Source organism: Lotus japonicus, chromosome 2, assembly GCF_012489685.1.
Source record: "Lotus japonicus ecotype B-129 chromosome 2, LjGifu_v1.2".
Taxonomy (NCBI): Eukaryota; Viridiplantae; Streptophyta; class Magnoliopsida; order Fabales; family Fabaceae; genus Lotus; species Lotus japonicus.
Genome location: NC_080042.1, coordinates 38020084 through 38039429, shown reverse-complemented (window position 1 = coordinate 38039429; position 19346 = coordinate 38020084). Strand labels below are relative to the sequence as shown.

At 39.7% G+C, this 19346-nt stretch overlaps 1 protein-coding gene across 1 annotated transcript; it reads left to right on the top strand.

The window, feature by feature from the left end:
* The first annotated feature begins 700 nt into the window (after positions 1-700).
* Positions 701-14253, top strand: LOC130737983 (eukaryotic translation initiation factor NCBP). The gene is made up of 6 exons (XM_057589855.1): positions 701-961; positions 1789-1884; positions 2000-2104; positions 2253-2330; positions 13566-13685; positions 13775-14253. Exons 1-6 carry the CDS (start codon positions 797-799, stop codon positions 13904-13906), a joined length of 696 nt encoding a protein of 231 aa, XP_057445838.1. The 5' UTR covers positions 701-796; the 3' UTR covers positions 13907-14253.
* The last annotated feature ends 5093 nt before the right edge of the window (positions 14254-19346 follow it).

Genomic DNA, 19346 nt, shown 5'->3' with positions numbered 1-19346 from the left:
TCCATTGATGGGTTATCATCATTTCTGTACTTGTCTATGGGTGGGGTTGTTTATTCTTTGTTGGGTTGAGAATATTTTTGTTAGCCTTGCTCTACTATTTATACTAGCAACTGAGTGCTTTTCTTTTTTCTATTTTCTCTTTATTAGATTCATGGGATTTGTTTCTCATGTAAAGTTAATAAAGGATGAGTTTTAATGAAGAGTGTGTTTGATTTAGGATGGATTCTAAGAATTCTGACAATTGGGGTAAATTTATAATTTTTACTTTAGTTTTGGTGTTTAGGTTTTATAATAGATTGTGTTAATCTAGACTTTAGTTTTGAGAATTGTGAAAATTGAGGATTGTGTTAATTTTTACTAGGGTTTCTGATTTGGGGCTCCAGGGTTAAGAATTGGGGTGATTTTGTAGATTAGGGACAAGGACTAAATTGACGGGTTTCGAATCTTGTATTCTGACCGTTGGAGAGCCACGTAGGATGCCAATGTGGGAAAAATGATGACACTTGGAGTTTTCCGTCTCAGGGACTAACGGAAAACTCAACCAAGGACTAATTTAACCGACGGTAACACATTCAGGGACGAGAAAAAGATAATTTCTAAAGTATGAGGACAGATTTGTCATAAGTGAACACAGCCAGAGATCAAGATGACCCTTTACTCTAATTTTATTGCTTCGTCGAGTGAAAGAAAGGTTCAAGTACATGTATATAAAGCAAAACCACTAAATTTTACTCTCTTTGAACCTCGACACTGAACGTGGAAAGAGAAAAGGGGATTAGGGTTGTAGGAAGCGCTAATGGATTTGACAGCGGAGAAGAAGGAATCAGAGAGCAACATGAACCATAACTCCGAAATCGCAGACTCTCCCTCTCAGCTTGCACCTGATGCCAACAACTACTGTAACGAAGAAGCCGAAGAGCGACAAGCACGTGACCTCAAAGCTGGCCTTCACCCCTTAAAGGTTCTGTTTCTTCACTGTTTAATCGCTCAAACACTACAAAGCCAAATTATTATTACTTGTACTCCTTCGAATTTAGGGCAATTTTTACTTAAATCCCAATCTAGCCTTTTCTTTTTCATTTTCCTTCTGCTAATAAAAAGTATGCAGTTCATGAAATGAAAAGGGTGGTGATTGACGCCTGTTTTATTTTAATTTTTGTAACTTCATACGAGGTTTAATGGTGTAATAGAAGATCTTTTTTTTTTTTTTTTGGTACAATGTAATAGAAGATCTACCTACTACTTCTGTGTGTGATAAGAATATATATGCCGGTGATTTTAGATCCAATGTACAGTTCCTTTCACCATTGATTAATATGTTAATGAACTCTTTCCCAAAATATTAACCACTAGACATGCTGTGTTGTAATCGACATTAACCTATTGAAAGATTTGGTTGTGGGCATGTTATTTCTGGGGAGGATGGGTGGGTAAAGAAATTAAAGTTTAGATTGTTTTATTGAGGTTTTTGATTAAGAGAAGCTCTTTTGATATATATGTGTGTGTGTGTGTGACTACAGTTCCAGAATATTGATTTTTCACTCTGAAATGGTTTATTGAAAGCTATGTTGGATTTGCTGTATTAGGTTGTACTTCTTTTAAGCTGATATATGAGATATGGTTATGCAATGTTGTGTAGATTCAGGATATTAATGGTTTGACATTCTTGTTGATTGAGCCAGGTGGTTATGTTTATTTTCCTGTCTCTCTTCCCCTTCCTAGAGGTTCTTGTTGGTGGAATTTGACATTTCGGTTGCTTTATTATGTGTTGTTGATTTCTATGAGCAGCACAAATTTGTATTTTGGTACACGCGGCGAAGTCCAGGAGTTCGAACTCAAACATCATATGAGGACAACATAAAGAAAATTGTTGATTTCAGTACGGTAAGATCTTTGCTATGCTTCAGGTTGTAGCTTTTTTTTTTGAAACTCCTTCAGATTGTAGCTGGATATAAGTCCATTGCCATTTGTTTTTACTTTGCAGTTGTTTGTGTTGTAGGTTGAAGGATTTTGGGTTTGCTATTGCCATCTTGCTCGTCCTTCTACTTTGCCTAGTCCAACAGATCTGCACCTTTTCAAAGAAGGAATTCGTCCTCTATGGGAGGTTGATACATTAATAGCCTTAGCAGCTTAAGTTGCATTTTTATTTTCTGAAGAATTTATGAGTAGTTCTGTTTTTAGAGGGAAAATGATGGTGTGTCCTTTAGATGTTTTCTAATTTTTTATGACCCACTGCATGACTTGTTTTGAAGGACTCTGCTAACTGCAATGGTGGTAAATGGATTATACGATTCAAAAAGGTTGTCTCAGGTCGTTTTTGGGAAGACCTGGTAAGTGACAATATTTTCTTCTGAGCTTTTTTGTCTCTTCCATGATGAATTGGTATGATTATGGAAAATGCAAGTACTTTAATTCAGTTGTGTTGTTATTTAATTTTGTACTTGCACTAAATAGTTTTACTTAATTTTTTATACACCCAAAACCAATTTCTCGATGACATGAATTATTGCCCGTCGTTGATTCCACTATGCTTGACAAGTATTAGTTGTTCTTATTGCTGTATATATTTGCCATTAAAATTGTACTATGGCCCAGTTTGGAAGAGCTTATTTGAGCTTATCTGACAGCATAAGCTCTTATGCCAGTGTTTGGGAGGGCTTATGCAAACAGCTTATGACCTGCCATAAGCTATTTTCAGCTTATTTTCATAAGCTACTCAGGATAGCTTATGAAAAACAGCTTATGCTTATATACAGCTTATTTTTAATTTATTTCAATAAATTTTCAAAAATAGCTTATGAATAAGCGCTTATGACATAAGCGCTTATGACCATAAGTGCTTAATTAAGCTGTTTTTCCAAACGGGGCCTATATTCAAGTAATTGAGATTCTCTATGGGCCTCAAAGGCTTTTGTTGATGATGTTCAACATAATTGAAACTGAAGACAAAAAGCCTATTTTGAAGTTCCAATAAATTATTTAGAAATTCTCTTAATTGCTTTATTTATAGAGTATGATCTCTATTTACCACTTAGTTCTTAACTGCCCATCCATTTTATGTTGATAAGGTTTCAACTGGGCAGTTTTGGCATTAAGTTTGGGTTGGGGAAATGTTTCAGAAGCCTCTGTAAGCATTAAATGAAATGAAAAGCATGTTTCTTCAAGTCAAAGAATGAATTCTTCTTGTTCTTGCAATTGCTGATGTTTGGGTGGAAGACTAGTGTGAACGATATATATTGGACCTACATTTCTTTCCTAGAAGATTTGTGCAATATTAAATTAACTTATTTCTGATTTCACAGTATACGAAAATAATTTACCAATAGGTTCCCCTCAATAAGGTTTTTTTCTCCCATTTGTTGTTAAGAACCCAAGTGCCTAACAATTGAAACACTGTAAGTAAAGCAAGGACTGGAACGAAGATTGTTTATAGATATGGCATTGGCAATACACAGATAGGGAAATGTATCCTAATCTGACCAGAGCTAGGCTCCTATAGGAAGCTATTGCTTCCTACTCATTCTCTCAACAAACTATGATCTAAGATAACCTCTCAACCTTACTGATTTGCCTTCTTATACTTGGTGATTACAATCCTTTCCCTCTCTCACCTTTCTGTTAGGGAGTTACTAAGTATTCCCCTTTTTACCCCTTCTAGAATAACCCTCCAAACCTTAGGCCCATTCAGCCTATGATGCCCCTAAGTGTCACCCTTCAGACCCATCCCCAGATCAGACCTGCTACTGAATTCCCGGCGTCTAACAATACCCGCTGCTGCAACTGCAACCTTGTCCTCAAGGTTGAAAGATGGGGATTGACTCTTGAAAGTGATGATGTCCTCCCAAGTAGCTTTATCGACAGATCTGCCACCAAACCAACGGTGATCAACACTGTTTCTACCTGGATCCCATTGTGGCAACTGGAAAAAGTACCATATGCATAAAGTGTTGGGCGAACTTTCTTCATCATGGGGACAAATCCAGTTTAAGCAAAGTGGTTGAAGTAGCATTGAACCTCCATCTACTGCTTCCATTACGCTCCCCGTGGATGATATCTTAGTTACCTCACAAGGGATTGAATGGTGAGAAACACGAGTATTCCAGAAAAATTCCACATCCTTAAGGGACACACCATCATGCTTTTCCATCTTCAAGGTATCCATTGGAAAAGGCGGAAGAACAATCTCAGTCATATGATCTTCTAAACATATTGTGAAGTAGTCTCCCTCTTTAATACCAACCCATTATCTATTGGTGAAAAATCAATGACTAGAGTCACAATCTGATATTCTGTGGTACTTCTTTCCTTACCACAAGGCTGCACCCTCAGCTGTTCTTGACAGAACTCAGTTGCTAAAACTGGTGATGAAAACAAACTAGCGATTGCACAACAAACACTATACACCACCAAATTTTTCATGAAAAAACTTTCTGTCCTTAAAGATAGTTCACCACCAGCCTCCATGACTTGTGTGTCTTTGTGATGAACTCACAGAAATGCTACTGGTTTATTGAAGAACACAGAGACTCAATCCTCAAGTACTGAGGTTGAATTCTCAGGAATTACACAGAAGAATCAAGAACACTAACAAGAACCCTAGCCTCTGGAATTCGAGATCCAGAATCTCCCAAATCCTAACCAACTGAATAACTACCTGTAACTTCCCCCTTTCCCTTATTTATACTACTCAGTAGTTCTAACAGAATCACAACTATTAACAGAATTAGCCAGCTGTACTCTAACAGAAACAACTAACCATGCCAGCTGTTTATTGACAAATCAACTAACAATAACAGTCACACTAAGTTGTGACTTTCCTCTTGTTTCTTCTCTCATAAACCTTCTTAATTGAAGGTCTATGCTCATCAATACCCCCCCCTAAAAGTTTCACCTTGTCCTCAAGGGGAAAATCAGGAAAAGCTTCATGGAGCTGGGCAGCAGATTCCCAACTGTTCTCACAAGCAGGTAAAGAGTGCCACTGAATTAGCACCTCAATCTGGCCCATTGTGGTTTCCCTAACAGCCAGCACTGATTCAGGTTCCACCAAGAGCTCATGATCTTCATTCAAGGCTGCTGGGAGAGGTTGAGGCTGAAAATTAGTCCCCACAGCCTTCTTGAGGAGAGAGACATGAAAGACAGGATGCACTCTACTGTGAGCTGGTAGCTCAAGTCGATAAGCCACAGCCCCAATCTTTGCTACAATAGGATAGGGTCCATAATACCTAGGACTCAATTTTTCATTCATTTTCTTGGCCAAAGACCTCCTTCTATAAGGTTGTAACTTGAGAAAAACCTCATCACCAATTTGATAATCCACATCCCTCCTCTTCTTATTTGCATAGGTCATGAGCATATTTTGTCAGCCTATCCACCACCACTAAGATTGTATCCTTGCCATTAGATTTAGGCAAACCACCAATAAAGTCCATGGACACATCTGTCCAAACCTGAGTAGGTACAGGTAATGGCTGAAGCAGCCCTGCAGGGGAGAGATTGTCAAATTTGTTTCTTTGACATGTGTCACATTCTGCCACAAAATCTCTTATGTCACTTCATCCCTTCCCAATACACCACTGCAGCCAACCTTCTATAGGTTCTAAAGAACCCTGAATGTCCTCCCAACAAAGAAGCATGAAACTCTTTGCAAAGAATTGGAATCCTAGAAGATTGCTTGGACAGAACCAACTTTCCTTTATAAAACAACCTGTGATCCTTCAAGGTATACCCTTTATGAGCCTCAGGATCCACAATCAGATCTTGTACAATGGCCTGTAGCTTGGGATCTTGCAACATCTCAGTTTGCCACTCCTCAAAGTCATTCACCTTAAGAACTGACAATGCACAATATGAGCTTCTCCTGGACATGGCATCAGCAACTGAATTGTCCTTCCCAGGCTTATATTGTATCTCAAAGTCATAACCTGAGAGTTTGGAAATCCATTTGAACTGCCCCTCTCCCACAACCTGTTGCTCAGTAAGGAACTTCAAACTCTTTTGATCTATTCTAATTATGAAATGCCTTCCTAAGAGATAATGCCGCCACCTTTGGACAGCTCTGACCACTGCCATTAACTCTCTTTCATAAACTGATTTAGCTTGACTTCTATCTGAGAGTGTAGCACTCCAGAAAGCCAGAGGCTTCCCTTCCTGAGTCAAAACTGCTCCTAGACCAGTACCCGAAGCATCTGTTTCCAGAACAAAGACCTTGGAAAAATCTGGAACAGCCAAAGTAGGTATCTCTGTCAAAGTGTGCTTAAGAGCTTCAAAAGCCTGTTGGGGACTAGGTCCCCACTGAAAACTATCTTTTTTCAGTAGCTGTGTCAAAGGCCTAGCTATCTTGCCATAATCCTTGACAAACCTTCTATAGTATCCAGTAAGACCTAGAAATCCCCTTAAGCTCTTCAAGTCTTTAGGGACTGGCCACAACCACATAGCTTCCAATTTCTTTGGATCAGCTGCCACAGTTCCAGCAGATAACACATGTCCTAGATATTCAATCTGGCCCCTTCCAAACACACTCTTCTTACCATTGATTTTAAGATCATGTTGGTCCATCAATTGCAGAACTTGTGTCAAGTGAACAACATGTTCCTCCATGGTCAAACTGTAAATCAAAATATCATCAAAAAAAACTAGAGCACACTTTCTCAAAACTGGTCTCAGCACCTCATTCATCAGAGACTGAAAAGTGGAAGGAGCATTGGTGAGGCCAAAGGGCATCACCAAAAACTCATAGTGGCCCTCATGGGTCCTGAATGCTGTCTTTTCCACATCCTCTGCCTTCATCATAATTTGATGATATCCTGATTTCAGATCAATTTTAGAAAACACTCTAGCTGGACCAATCTCATCTAAGAGTTCATCAATGACTGGAATAGGAAATTTATTAGGGACTGTGATTTTGTTCAAAGCCCTATAGTCTACACAAAATCTCCAGCTACCATCTTTCTTCCTAACCAAAATCACTGGACTTGAATATGGACTAATACTAGGTCTAATGATTCCAGCATTGAGCATTTCAGCCACTAACTTTTCTATTTCATTTTTTTGGTAATGGGGATACCTGTAAGGCCGAATGTTGGGAATGGATGCACCTTCTTTCAGATGAATGGCATGGTCATGTCTTCTCTGAGGGGGCAATTCAGTAGGTGCTGCAAACAGTGCTGGAAAATCTGACAAAACTGCCTTCAACAACTCTGGAGTTTCCTCTGCTTGAGCCACCTCTTTTTCTAACATTTGATATTGAAGCACATATCCCTCTCCCTGCTGTTGAATGGCTTTAACCAATGCATTCATGGAAGCTCTCTTCTTCAGCAATTCAGGCTCCCCTTTGAGGACTACCTTTTTATTTCCCAGTTTGAACTTCAAGGTCAGCTCTTCAAAATTGGCTTTGATGTCCCCCAATCCTGCTAGCCATTCTAGACCAAGCACAACATCCACTCCTCTTAATCCAAACAAAAAGAAATCTTGAGTTACCACAAATCCTTGAATCTGCACACTGAGATTCTTACACACCCCCTTGCTTTTCACTACATGTCCATCCCCTACTTCTACTGTGTAAGCTGGAGTTTCTGTAATTTGTAACTCCATTTCTCTTGCCAAGGATTGAGAAATGAAATTATGTGTTGCTCCACAATCTACCAGCACCACTATGGCAGTTCCTTTCAATTTTCCCCAAACCTTGAGAGATTTCCTTGAAGAAATTCCCTGTATACTGTTTAGTGACAAGTGCTTTAACTCCATAGCTTCCTCAATTTCTTCAGTGAGAGGCTCTAGTGTCTCAATCTCTTCTTCCTCACCATCATCCCTCAGCAACATTACCCTGAATTGCTTATTCTTACAGATATGGTTTGGTCCAAACTTTTCATCACATCTGAAACACTCCCCCTTTCTCAACTTTTCCTTCATCTCTTCCCCAGTGAGTTTTCTGTAAACTCCTCCCCTGGCTGGCTTACCTCCTACTCTCTCATTAACACTACCACTAGATGATTGCACTGTGCCCTGAGTTACACTACCACTACCACTCTTCTGTCCAGTATCAATTTGCACAGATTTCTGAAAAGTTGTGGATCTAAAAGGTGGTTTGAAAGAGGAATTATACCTGCTAGTACTGCCAATTCCAGCCTTGCTCACAGCCAGGTTCTTCTGTTCCACCATCAAGGCTTTCTTGACCATGATTGTTAGAGATTTGGGCTCATAGAGCTTGATTTCTGCTGCAATTTCCTCCTTGAGTCCATTAACAAAATTATCCATGTAATGCTCTTCATCAATTCCCTTGAGCATTCCTGCAAATCTCTCAAATTGTCCTACAAACTCTTCAACAGTACCTTCTAGCTTCAAAGCCAGCAAAGCCGCAAATGGACTAGAATTCGAGGTGAGTTGAAATCGTTCCAGCATGGCTTCCTTGAACTTGGTCCAAGTAGTCACCTGGTTGCAGGTTTCCCACCATTGGTACCAGCTCAATGCCTTTCCATCCAAGGCCACCATAATCGCTTGTACCTTCTCTTCCTCAGTCGCTCCCTTCAGTCGGAAGTAGCGTTCCAATTTCTGAATCCAACTGTACGCATCTTCTTCACCCTGGAAAACTGGAATGTCAAGCTTCCTCCAACGCTCTGTTTGTGCATTTGCAGTGCGCTGAAGATTCTCTCGCGCATCAGCTTCATCTCTTACGCTTCCCGGTTGTCCTCCGTTCACGGTGCGCTCCTCCTCCATTCGTCGGCGTTCTTGCTCGCCGTCGCTGTCGCCGTGCTCGCCGACTCGCCGGCGCGTCATCGTCTCGACAATCGCTTCCAGATTGCGAAACCTCTGCTCCATGCGTTCATGCTCGATCGCACGCTCTCTCCGTTCTTCGTCGCGAATCCTCCTGTCTTCTTCGCGATTCCTGCGTTCTTCCTCGCGATCGCGATTCAGAACCTCAATGAATCTCTCAATCGCTTCCACTCTGGCTTCCATTCTGCTCGCTACCATAGACAAATCGATACCACAGCTCCTGGATGGAGCTCTGATACCAATTGATGAACTCACAGAAATGCTACTGGTTTATTGAAGAACACAGAGACTCAATCCTCAAGTACTGAGGTTGAATTCTCAGGAATTACACAGAAGAATCAAGAACACTAACAAGAACCCTAGCCTCTGGAATTCGAGATCCAGAATCTCCCAAATCCTAACCAACTGAATAACTACCTGTAACTTCCCCCTTTCCCTTATTTATACTACTCAGTAGTTCTAACAGAATCACAACTATTAACAGAATTAGCCAGCTGTACTCTAACAGAAACAACTAACCATGCCAGCTGTTTATTGACAAATCAACTAACAATAACAGTCACACTAAGTTGTGACTTTCCTCTTGTTTCTTCTCTCATACACCTTCTTAATTGAAGGTCTATGCTCATCACTTTGATAGGAGCACAAGTATGAATCGCGACAAACTCAAGTGGCTGAAGTGCAGAGAATGGAGAAGGGTCCAAGAAGTCCGTGTTGAAAGTGCCAAAGATGAAAGGATTTGTTGCTGGTTTCCCTGGCGGAACATGAAGACGTCGATCGGCGAAGAAAGAGAAATGCAGGTTATCATAGGTCTTCTCATAAACCCTTTCATCTACAGCAAAGGAAACAAGGAGATGCGAATGCAACACAAAGTCTGAATCAACAACCTTCACGATAGGTGTTCCCTCCTTGTCGAAATCAGAGAAACCATTGTCGAAGGTACCAAAATTGAAAGCCTCAACCTTTGGTTTCCACTCCGGAAATTCGAGTTCTTGGTCAGCAAAGAACGAGAGAGATGAAGCTTGCATCGTGTGTGAATCACAAATTGATGAAAGAGAAGTCGAATCAAGAGTAGCGGCATCAAGGTATGGCGGTGAGGATGAATCTACAGCGACCACGCCTTCAATCTCAACACTTGATTCTTGCACCATATCCATGTCCACCGAATCAGAAATTGGCGAAGAAAAAGATGTATCAGCCTCAAATTCCGTCGGTGAAGATGGTGAAGCCAGCGAAGATGATGAAGGAGTCAAGAATCCTTCATTGAATTCAGCACTTGTTGCTTGAACTATGGGGAAACCAGAGATTAACGCAGGAGTAGAAGACTCTGTTTTCCCTTCATGGTTATGCCCATGTGTCTTCTTTGCCATTTGGGCCCAATCCTTTGCTTGGCCCACTTCCACCAGTTTGAAAGTTGGGCTTGGCCCATGAGAAAGGTGAGTCCCAGCTTTGATTTGCTCCTGACGTTCCAAACCTCTAGCATTGAAATGTTGTGAGCCTCCAACAGCTGCGTCCTCTCGCGCCTCCGCCACCGGTGCGCCGTGGGCCTCTAATCTCGCCGCCACATGCGCTAGGTACGCCGCCGTGTGCAGATCTGAATCTGGCGGTTTTTGTGGCGGTCGCATGGTGGCTTCCGGTACTGCCTCATTTGCAGTTGCTCCTTCGCTTGGGAAAAGTAAGATCTTGCTTCCCTTCTTCCCTGATTCTGGATTTCTCGAACCTTCGAGCCCTAAATCGACAAATTGGGAACCAATTTCGGCTCCTTTCCCTATTTTCTGTAATTCTTTCCGAAGACCAGTACTCAGCCCCTTCGTTTGCAGCAAAATTCTTCCCTCTGATTCAAAGGTGAGGTTCGGAATCACTTCTTCCATCGCTGAATCTTTCTCCGGCGCAGCTTCCAGCATTGCAGCAATCGTCGCAGGAAGATCCTTGACAGCCATTGCCACTGCAGCCAGCGATGTGCACATCTCCGCGAGCTCATTCGCCATCGCGCCAACTCTCGCCTCCATCTGGGTCTTGGTTTGCTGGTTCCGGCGAAGATCATCCGGCAGGTCGGACCATTTTGTTAAGAACCCAAGTGCCTAACAATTGAAACACTGTAAGTAAAGCAAGGACTGGAACGAAGATTGTTTATAGATATGACATTGGCAATACACAGATAGGGAAATGTATCCTAATCTGACCAAAGCTAGGCTCCTATAGGAAGCTATTGCTTCCTACTCATTCTCTCAACAAACTATGATCTAAGATAACCTCTCAACCTTACTGATTTGCCTTCTTATACTTGGTGATTACAATCCTTTCCCTCTCTCACCTTTCTGTTAGGGAGTTACTAAGTATTCCCCTTTTTACCCTTTCTAGAATAACCCTCCAAACCTTAGGCCCATTCAGCCTATGATGCCCCAAAGTGTCACCCTTCGGGCCCATCCCCAGATCAGACCTGCTACTGAATTCCCGGGGTGTAACATTTGTTGTGTAATATGTAAAATGAAGTAGGGGTGAGCATATAACCCATTTCGACCTGAACCCGATATATCCGAAAAGTGAAAAAGGGAAACGGGTGGAAAATTGGAAGAAACAAGTTGCAACGGTTAGATGCGGGCGGGTCCGGATTTGAATTTTTTATATCATCGGTACCCGAACCCGACCATGTAGTAGTGCATGTATTGTTTAAAAAATAGAGTTGCACTTGTCTCCTATGTCTTATCATGGTCAGAGCAAAGGCTAGAAAAGTAAATGGCAATTAATTATTTCTATGTAGTGAATGAAGCTAATGGCTTTGCAACGTTGCAATTATTCTCTTTCTTCCTTGTTTCTATACATTGATAAAGTAAGGTAGAAAAATATTTAATAATATTAAAAGTTACTTTTCACACTATCCTTTTACCAAGATATGATATCTTGCATTCTGCACGAGGCAGGCTATACTAGCGTGAAGCTCACTTGAGTCTTTTTCTCTCCTCTTATCCTCGAGAACAAGTTAAGGGTCACCTATCTCTAATCTTCCTCATTAATAATTTTACTTCCTACCCTTCTATGTCTATTGTCTCTCCGTCTCCCTCATCAAAACAAAGATTATAGTCTATGAACCCTTCATTTCTTTACAAACCTCTTCATCACTGCAACACAATCTCCCCCATATTCCATTGCATGCCCCCACACATCCACCAACCAAATGATGACCTATAGACAAATGAAACCAGAAAGGGGAAGAAGCTACCTACGACGCCCCACACATGCCGCCAGCATCGCTTGCAAGGGAGATGAAGACCACCGGAAGGGCGATCAAAGCGACCATTGAGCTTCTGCCTTCATCTGATCGCCATCAAGCTCCTCTTTGTGCCATCAACATTTCATCTCTTGTATTTTCTCAGGATGCTTCTTGCATGTGTCACGGAGAGATGTGACCAAATTTTACCTTAAGGTTCTTCTTCCCTTTTTTAATTTTTTTTTTTCTCAATTTGTACCGTGAAGTTTTTTTTTTGATCTATGGAATGATATGACTTCACAACCGTGCTAACCCACCCGAACAATCCATTCACCGGCTTGACCCGCACCCGATCAATCTGAACGTAGAAAAGGTCGGGAACGGTCCAGAATATGTTGTAGTCGGATTGGGTGTTTTGGGCCCGAATCTGACTGAACCCGCACGCTGCTCAGCCCTGATATGAAGTGGACAACCTAAACTGTCAGACATTGATCTTTAGTGTAACCCTACTTGGAGGACAAGATTAACTCAAGCAATCAATGATTTTTTGCCCTTAAGAGAGAACTACTCTTACCTCCTATCCATCTAGGAACGCCACATGATAATGGGTTTGGTTTTGTTGCTGTCATATTTTTTGTCCTTCAGTATAATTATTTGAGTTGCTAGGCTTCTATATATTGTACTTGTCTTCTGTTGGACCCGCGCCACTCCTTTGAGGGTATATAGAAGGAAAAATAAGAGTAAGGATAGGACAGGAAATGTTGAAGGAAAAGGTGGAATTCAGTTTGTTTGGAGGGCTGCTTACAGAATGAACACATGTAGGAGAGAGATTGGTGAGGATGATACAGGAGCCATGGGGAGGGAGGATGCATATGAGGAACGGGAGGGTGAGAGAGAGGTTAGGCCATCATTGGTAATTGAGGTGGCTCAGGCTAAGGGTAGAGAACATAACATTTGTCTGATTTCTTTTCTGTTCTCTAGTTTCTCTGTAATTCCCTAATACCTCAGAGTGTGATAATAGAAATACTATTCTGTTTTCAGTTTCTATCATCTTTGAATTCGTGCAAACTACGTAATATGAACTAATTAATGAATAATTATCTGTTCAGGTTTTCCTGATATTTTGAGGTGGAAGGAAGCATTTTTAAAATAGATTAAGAAAGTAATTCTATTCTCCAATGTCAATTCTATATGAATTGCTTTGAATCCTGAGGTCCCTTTCCTTTGTTTAAACCACTTCGCACTCAATCAATTTATCATAAACCTTATAGTGGATAATGCCAACTCACTGCTTACTGGGATATATAGCTATGATTTGTACTCTGTGTAGCATGATGTTATATGGTTGAATAGTGCTGATTCTTGTGATGTTAATGCAAATGTAATTGCAATTAATGAAATTTTCTGTTTTGTCTCTGCCTAATTTTGTTGATCTAAAGTGTTTGCTGTACTGTTCTAAGTTTATTTATGATGGCAAGTTGCAGACCAGCCAAATTACCATTTGGAATCTCTCTTGCTTCGTGAACTTGATTTCACAATCTGTTGTTTGAGGCTTGAAATTTGGAATGTTTTACACGGATAATTGCAGGTTCTTGCCTTAGTTGGTGACCAATTGGATTATGGGGATAACATATGTGGTGCAGTACTAAGCATTCGTTTCAATGAGGATATATTGAGTGTCTGGAATCGCAATGCATCTGATCATCAGGTTGGCATTATTACTGTTTCTATTTGTGTGTGCACATGTTCAAATATACATTCATGGTTTTCCTGAACATTTCTGCTTTCTCACTAAAGGCTGTAATGGCTCTGAGAGATTCAATCAAGCGTCACTTGAAGCTTCCTCACAGCTATGTTATGGAGTACAAGCCCCATGATGCTTCTCTGCGTGACAATTCATCTTATAGAAACACTTGGTTGAGAGGCTAGACACACTACTGTGTTCTTGTCAATGTCCCTGCTGCGGGTACGTTGATGTTGGGAGTTCATGGGCTGGTTTGTCTTTTAAATTCAAGTAGGACAGCAACATTGACTGGATCATTTCTTTACTGGGGCTTCACTGATTTTATGCTATGTATCACAACTTGTAAATAATGTTGCTTCTGTTGCATTTCACCATGATGCTGGAGAGAAGCAAGACTTCTTCATGCAGATGATAGGCATTTTTAGTTTATGAACTTCGAGAAGTATTATGAGGGTCTATCACTAAATTTGGCTATTTAACATACGGAAAAAGAAAGCAGTAGATGAGACTGGAGCGTCTTTGATTTGCGTCATTGTTTCTCTCTCATAAGCTCTCAGCAACAGGTTCAACGTATTACTAAAATTCGAAACCTGTTTTCTTTTCAATATTCAGTGCTGGTTACAGGAATTGGTAAAGCTAAAATAAAGATGTTAGTAGTTAAAATATGTATTACCAGCAAATTTTACTTGTGCCATCGATAGTTACATTGTTAAAAACCATGCTGGATTATTTTGGGTGTAATATAAAATACATCAGTTTTATGCTGAATATTTATTGGCTTATTAGCACTTTTTGTCCCACGGGATTCAAAAATGTGCAAGAGTGGTCCCTAAACTCTAAAAATAGCATTTGGCCTCTCCAACGTCAGCCTCTGCCAACAAAAAGAAAAAAAAGCTTCAACTTTGAAAAAAATAAGATAATTCATCCTCATACAACAAAAAAAAACCTACCCGTCCCCTTCATCTTCACCCTTGTACCTAGGGCTGAGCACGGGTCGGGCTCGGTCGGTTACGAGTCCAATTAGCCCAAAATGACTGAAATTGAGAAGACATTGGGCCCATTTCCGCCCTATTACTCTTTCGGGTAACTCGGTTTGGGTTAACACGGTTAGAACGGGTCAGCGGGTGGGTTGGAGCGGGTTGGGCTAAGGAAGTGGCCTGAATGTTTTTTTTGGGCCTGACTATTTTTTTTGGGCCTGGCTGTTTTTTTATGTAAACAAACATTCAATCATTTTTGGAAAAAAAAATACTTGAAAGACCCAAATTATCAAATGATATTTCTGCTCATAAAAAAAAATCAAATAATATTTCTACATGATTTTCACGATTTTAATCATATAAAACCACATTCATCTGTAATTAAAAAATTCAAAGACTTGTGCAACCACAAATAAACATGAATAATGCATCATTGCATTTACTCTTGAAGTACCATAAAAGTGTTGAATGCAAGTATGCAACAGAGTGCAACAAGTTAGAAATATTACATGATTGAGTTCAAATAGTACATTAAGATAATTAAACAATAAAAGGGCTATAAGCCACTGTCAAATATAAACACCATTGCATCATCTCCTCTTCAAGCTTTTAAACAGCCATTGCCATATATCACCACCTTTCCTAGTTTCATCTACACACAAGGTAAACAAATATGAGTACAATATCCTTATTAAATTCCTTCAGTACCATAACTAAATAATTTCAATTTTTCTACCTTCACATGACAGCAAAACAGAAAATAGGAAGTAGCCCAAAACCTTCACATGACAACATTCTTGTTCATTCATCTACACAAGAGAGATGAAAATGAGCATACATCTTTATTTGTTATATTAAAAACAGATTCAGTGATCATTAAAGGACAAAAAAGAAGCTGCACCAACATTAGGAAACTACCTTGTGACTTCCCAAGAAAGTAGATCAACACTTTCTCAAATCAACAACAACAACAACAAGCTAGCATCAACATCCTTGCATAACCAGAACCTTATGATGCTCAATCATCAGTTAAGAATAATAAACTTAAAATGATAATGCTAAAAGAAAAACCATCAATATGTTAACTATTTACCTTTCTTGGCTGCACAGATTTCTTCACTGTTGCTATTATCACCCAAAAGTCATACCAACACTGGATTTCAACCCTCCAAAAGTCCAGAATTACCATCATGGCAAATAGCTTCAAAATATCACATGTGTTCATCAAGGAAGTTCATGCAATGGTTCCAAAAAAGTACTACTACTACTGCATGACATGAGTAATTTCAGCCAGCAGGTGGCTGAGAAGATGTTCCAGCTCCTGCTGATCTTCCATGTATCTCTTGATGATATGAAAAGACAACAAAAATAAAATGGTTAACATTTACCATATTAAAATATTAAAACACAATGAAAAGAGAAAAAGGAAGAAGTCAGTACCTTGCACAATCTTTTCAGTATTCTCCAACTCTTCATTGAGGTTGACATCTTTGAATTGGTACAAAGCGGGAGTCAACCAGTTTTGGGTGCAAATCAAACCCTCTGTCACTTCTGGACTTAGACAGCTTCTAAAGCTATCCAAAATTCTGCCACCAGTGCTAAATGCACTCTCAGAAGCCACAGTTGAAACAGGTGTGGCTAGAACATCTTTGACCATAGCAGATAATATGGGGAATCTGCTGGAATTTTGCCTCCACCATACCAACAATTCAAATTTGTCATTTCCAACAACACAAGCTTCATCTAAGTATCTCTCCAGCTCATTTTTTCTATCAATGGAACTCTTTTCCATCAAATGCTTCTTAAAAGCATCTGCCCGAGCTAAATATGTTGGAACTTCAGTAGGGGCAGATGTTACCCCATGCCTAACATCCTCCAATGGGCCATGAGATGTTTGTCCAGTCCTATCATGTTCCTCAAGGGTAGCAGCATACCAGTTATACATTGTAGACAAACTCTCAACTACACTAGTTGAGATTTCTTTTAAGAAATCCGGGTCTTCTCCATATATTTGTTGAAAAGACCATTCTACATAGCTGAACTTGTAACGAGGGTCAAAGATAACCCCAAAGTACAACAGTTTATTCATGCCAGCAACTTTTCCCCAATACTTGTCATATTTTAGCTTCATCTCCATACCCATCTTTCTCAAAAGAGAGTTTGAGCTCAGACAAGACTCTTTAAGCTCACAGTGAATTAAAGCCAGTTGATGAAAAGCAGAATGTATAGTCACATGCAATGATGCAGAAATAGTTTTGTTGCCTCATAGAAAATTCTAAGAAATTTAACAAACACCCTTGAACACTTCCAATCCACAGCAGTAGGAGGGCCATCGACACCAAAATATACAACATATTTTGCATCTTCATATTCAAGTTTCTCAAAAGCTACTTGAAATTTCTCAGCTGCTTCTAACATCATGAAAGTGGAGTTCCATCGAGTAGGAACATCAAGACATACTAATTTTTTTGAAGAAATATTTGAAAATTCAATACACTCTTTGAACTTAGCATGTCTTTGAGAGGAAGACCTCACAAACCTAATAGCATCTCTAATTCCAGAAATAGAACTGTTTAGGTCTTTCAAGCCATCATTAACAACCAGATTCAAGATGTGGGCAGAACATCTCATGTGAAAGTACTCCCCATCTAACACCAACCCATTCATATTCTTCACTCTCTTTTTCAGATAAGTTAGGGCCATATCATTGGGTGATGCGTTATCAACAGTTATTGTAGACACCTTCCTTAGTCCTCATTCCCTCAATACCTCCTCTACATGTCTACCAATGGTTTCACCTTTATGGTTTGGAACTACAGAAAAACTAATAATTCTCTTTTGGTACTTCCACTCATTATCTATGAAGTGAGCAGTGATAGTTAGATAACTGAGGTTTTGAATAGAGGTCCAGCAATCTGTAGTGAGTGAGACCCTATTGCAGTTGGATCTAAAAAAGGCTCTCAACCTCACCTTTTCATCTAGGTACAACTGGAAACAATCCCTAGTGACAGTAAATCTAGAGGGGACAGTAAATTGTGGCTGCAATACAATCATGAGATGTTTAAAACCAGCTCCCTCAACTATCCTAAAAGGGTATTCATCTAGAATAACAAACATAGCAAGAGCCCTCCTACATGCTTCCGCATTAAATCTAAGGCTTGCTGCGGTTAGGTCTCCGCTTTTACTAGGAGGAAATGTTAGGACAGTTTGGGAAGAGTCAGTAGTGATTGCATATGGATATTTCGGACAAGTTTTCAAGTGTGTCCACAAATTTGTGGTCCCATGAGTTTTGCTATCACATAAGTACCTCTTACCACAGTAGTTGCAAGATGCAGTAGGGTCACTGACCTCATCTTTAGATAATTCAGTGAAGTGTTCCCAAATAGATGATGTTCTTCGAGGTCCACTTGCATTTGGCTTCCGCTTCTTAATGTTTTAGGCAGAAGGTAAATCACTGCAGCATCAGCAAGAACTTCAGTAGCTGCTTCAGTAGCATCCGGTGGTTGGTTTTGATTAGCAGGCAAACTTCCACCATTACCACCTCCTTCTAATGCAGTAGTATTGACTGGAGGTGCAACAACCCTTTCACTAGCAGTTTCAATAGGTGTTTCAGGTGGTGGGGGGTCCATTTCTGAGTCAATGAAACAAAACAATTAGAAGATAGAGACCAATATTTAAGTATGAAACATTTACAAATATAAATTGATCATGAGCATGAGCAAGGTTATGAAAACAGAAGCATGACAAGCATAATAAGGTTATGAAAACAGAAACATGACAAGAATAAGAGTCACTATCCAACTATCCCACATCAAACCATCATCCAACTAATTGTCCAATTTGCAGCCAAGGTAACTCAGTCAGCAGTATTTCGTATAAAGACAAAGGGAAAACTTATTTCATTCATGAGATGAGCAATAAAGAGGAAAAAATTAACAAGAAAGCAACTTTATTTATGAAAAAGCACTTAAATCCTGTTTCATCCCAAGATAATCATTCACCAAATACCAGATCCAAAGAATGAAGAAAGCAATATTTCATTCATATCAAATAGAAAAAAAAGGAGCAATTTTTATTCTGTTTTTTTGAGAGAAAAATGAAAAATATTAAAAAGGCTGAAAAAGAACCAACAAATAATATTACAAGAGATAAAGGGCAATGAAATTTAACGTGAAAGGCCCAGAAATAGAATAGAAAAACAGCCAGGAAGAGAAATGCTAAAACAGAGCAGCTATAGATACAAAAAGAAGCTTCAAAAGTTCATATACCAGCATTATTCAAGAAAAACATGGAGCACTAATAGAGACAAACAACAAAATAAACTCAAGATCAGATCAAAATATTTTTTAAACCACCAAGTGACAAAACAAACAACAACAAAATATTTCCAACACTAAAGAAACATTGCACGTGAAAAAAAATGAAAACTTTTCAAAATGTTATGTTAAGTTCTTTTGTGTAATACAATGATATACTTGATATTTGATATTCAAAATGTTATGGCGAACGAATGTGCATTTAATTGAAGATAAGTGCCTATGGCGCTCCATTTGGGGTAGTGTTAGGAGTATCAACTCCCACCGAATAGCAGCCCAGGGTTTTACCAAAGTGAACCCCGCCACTTCTTGTAACGACGACTTGCAGTTAA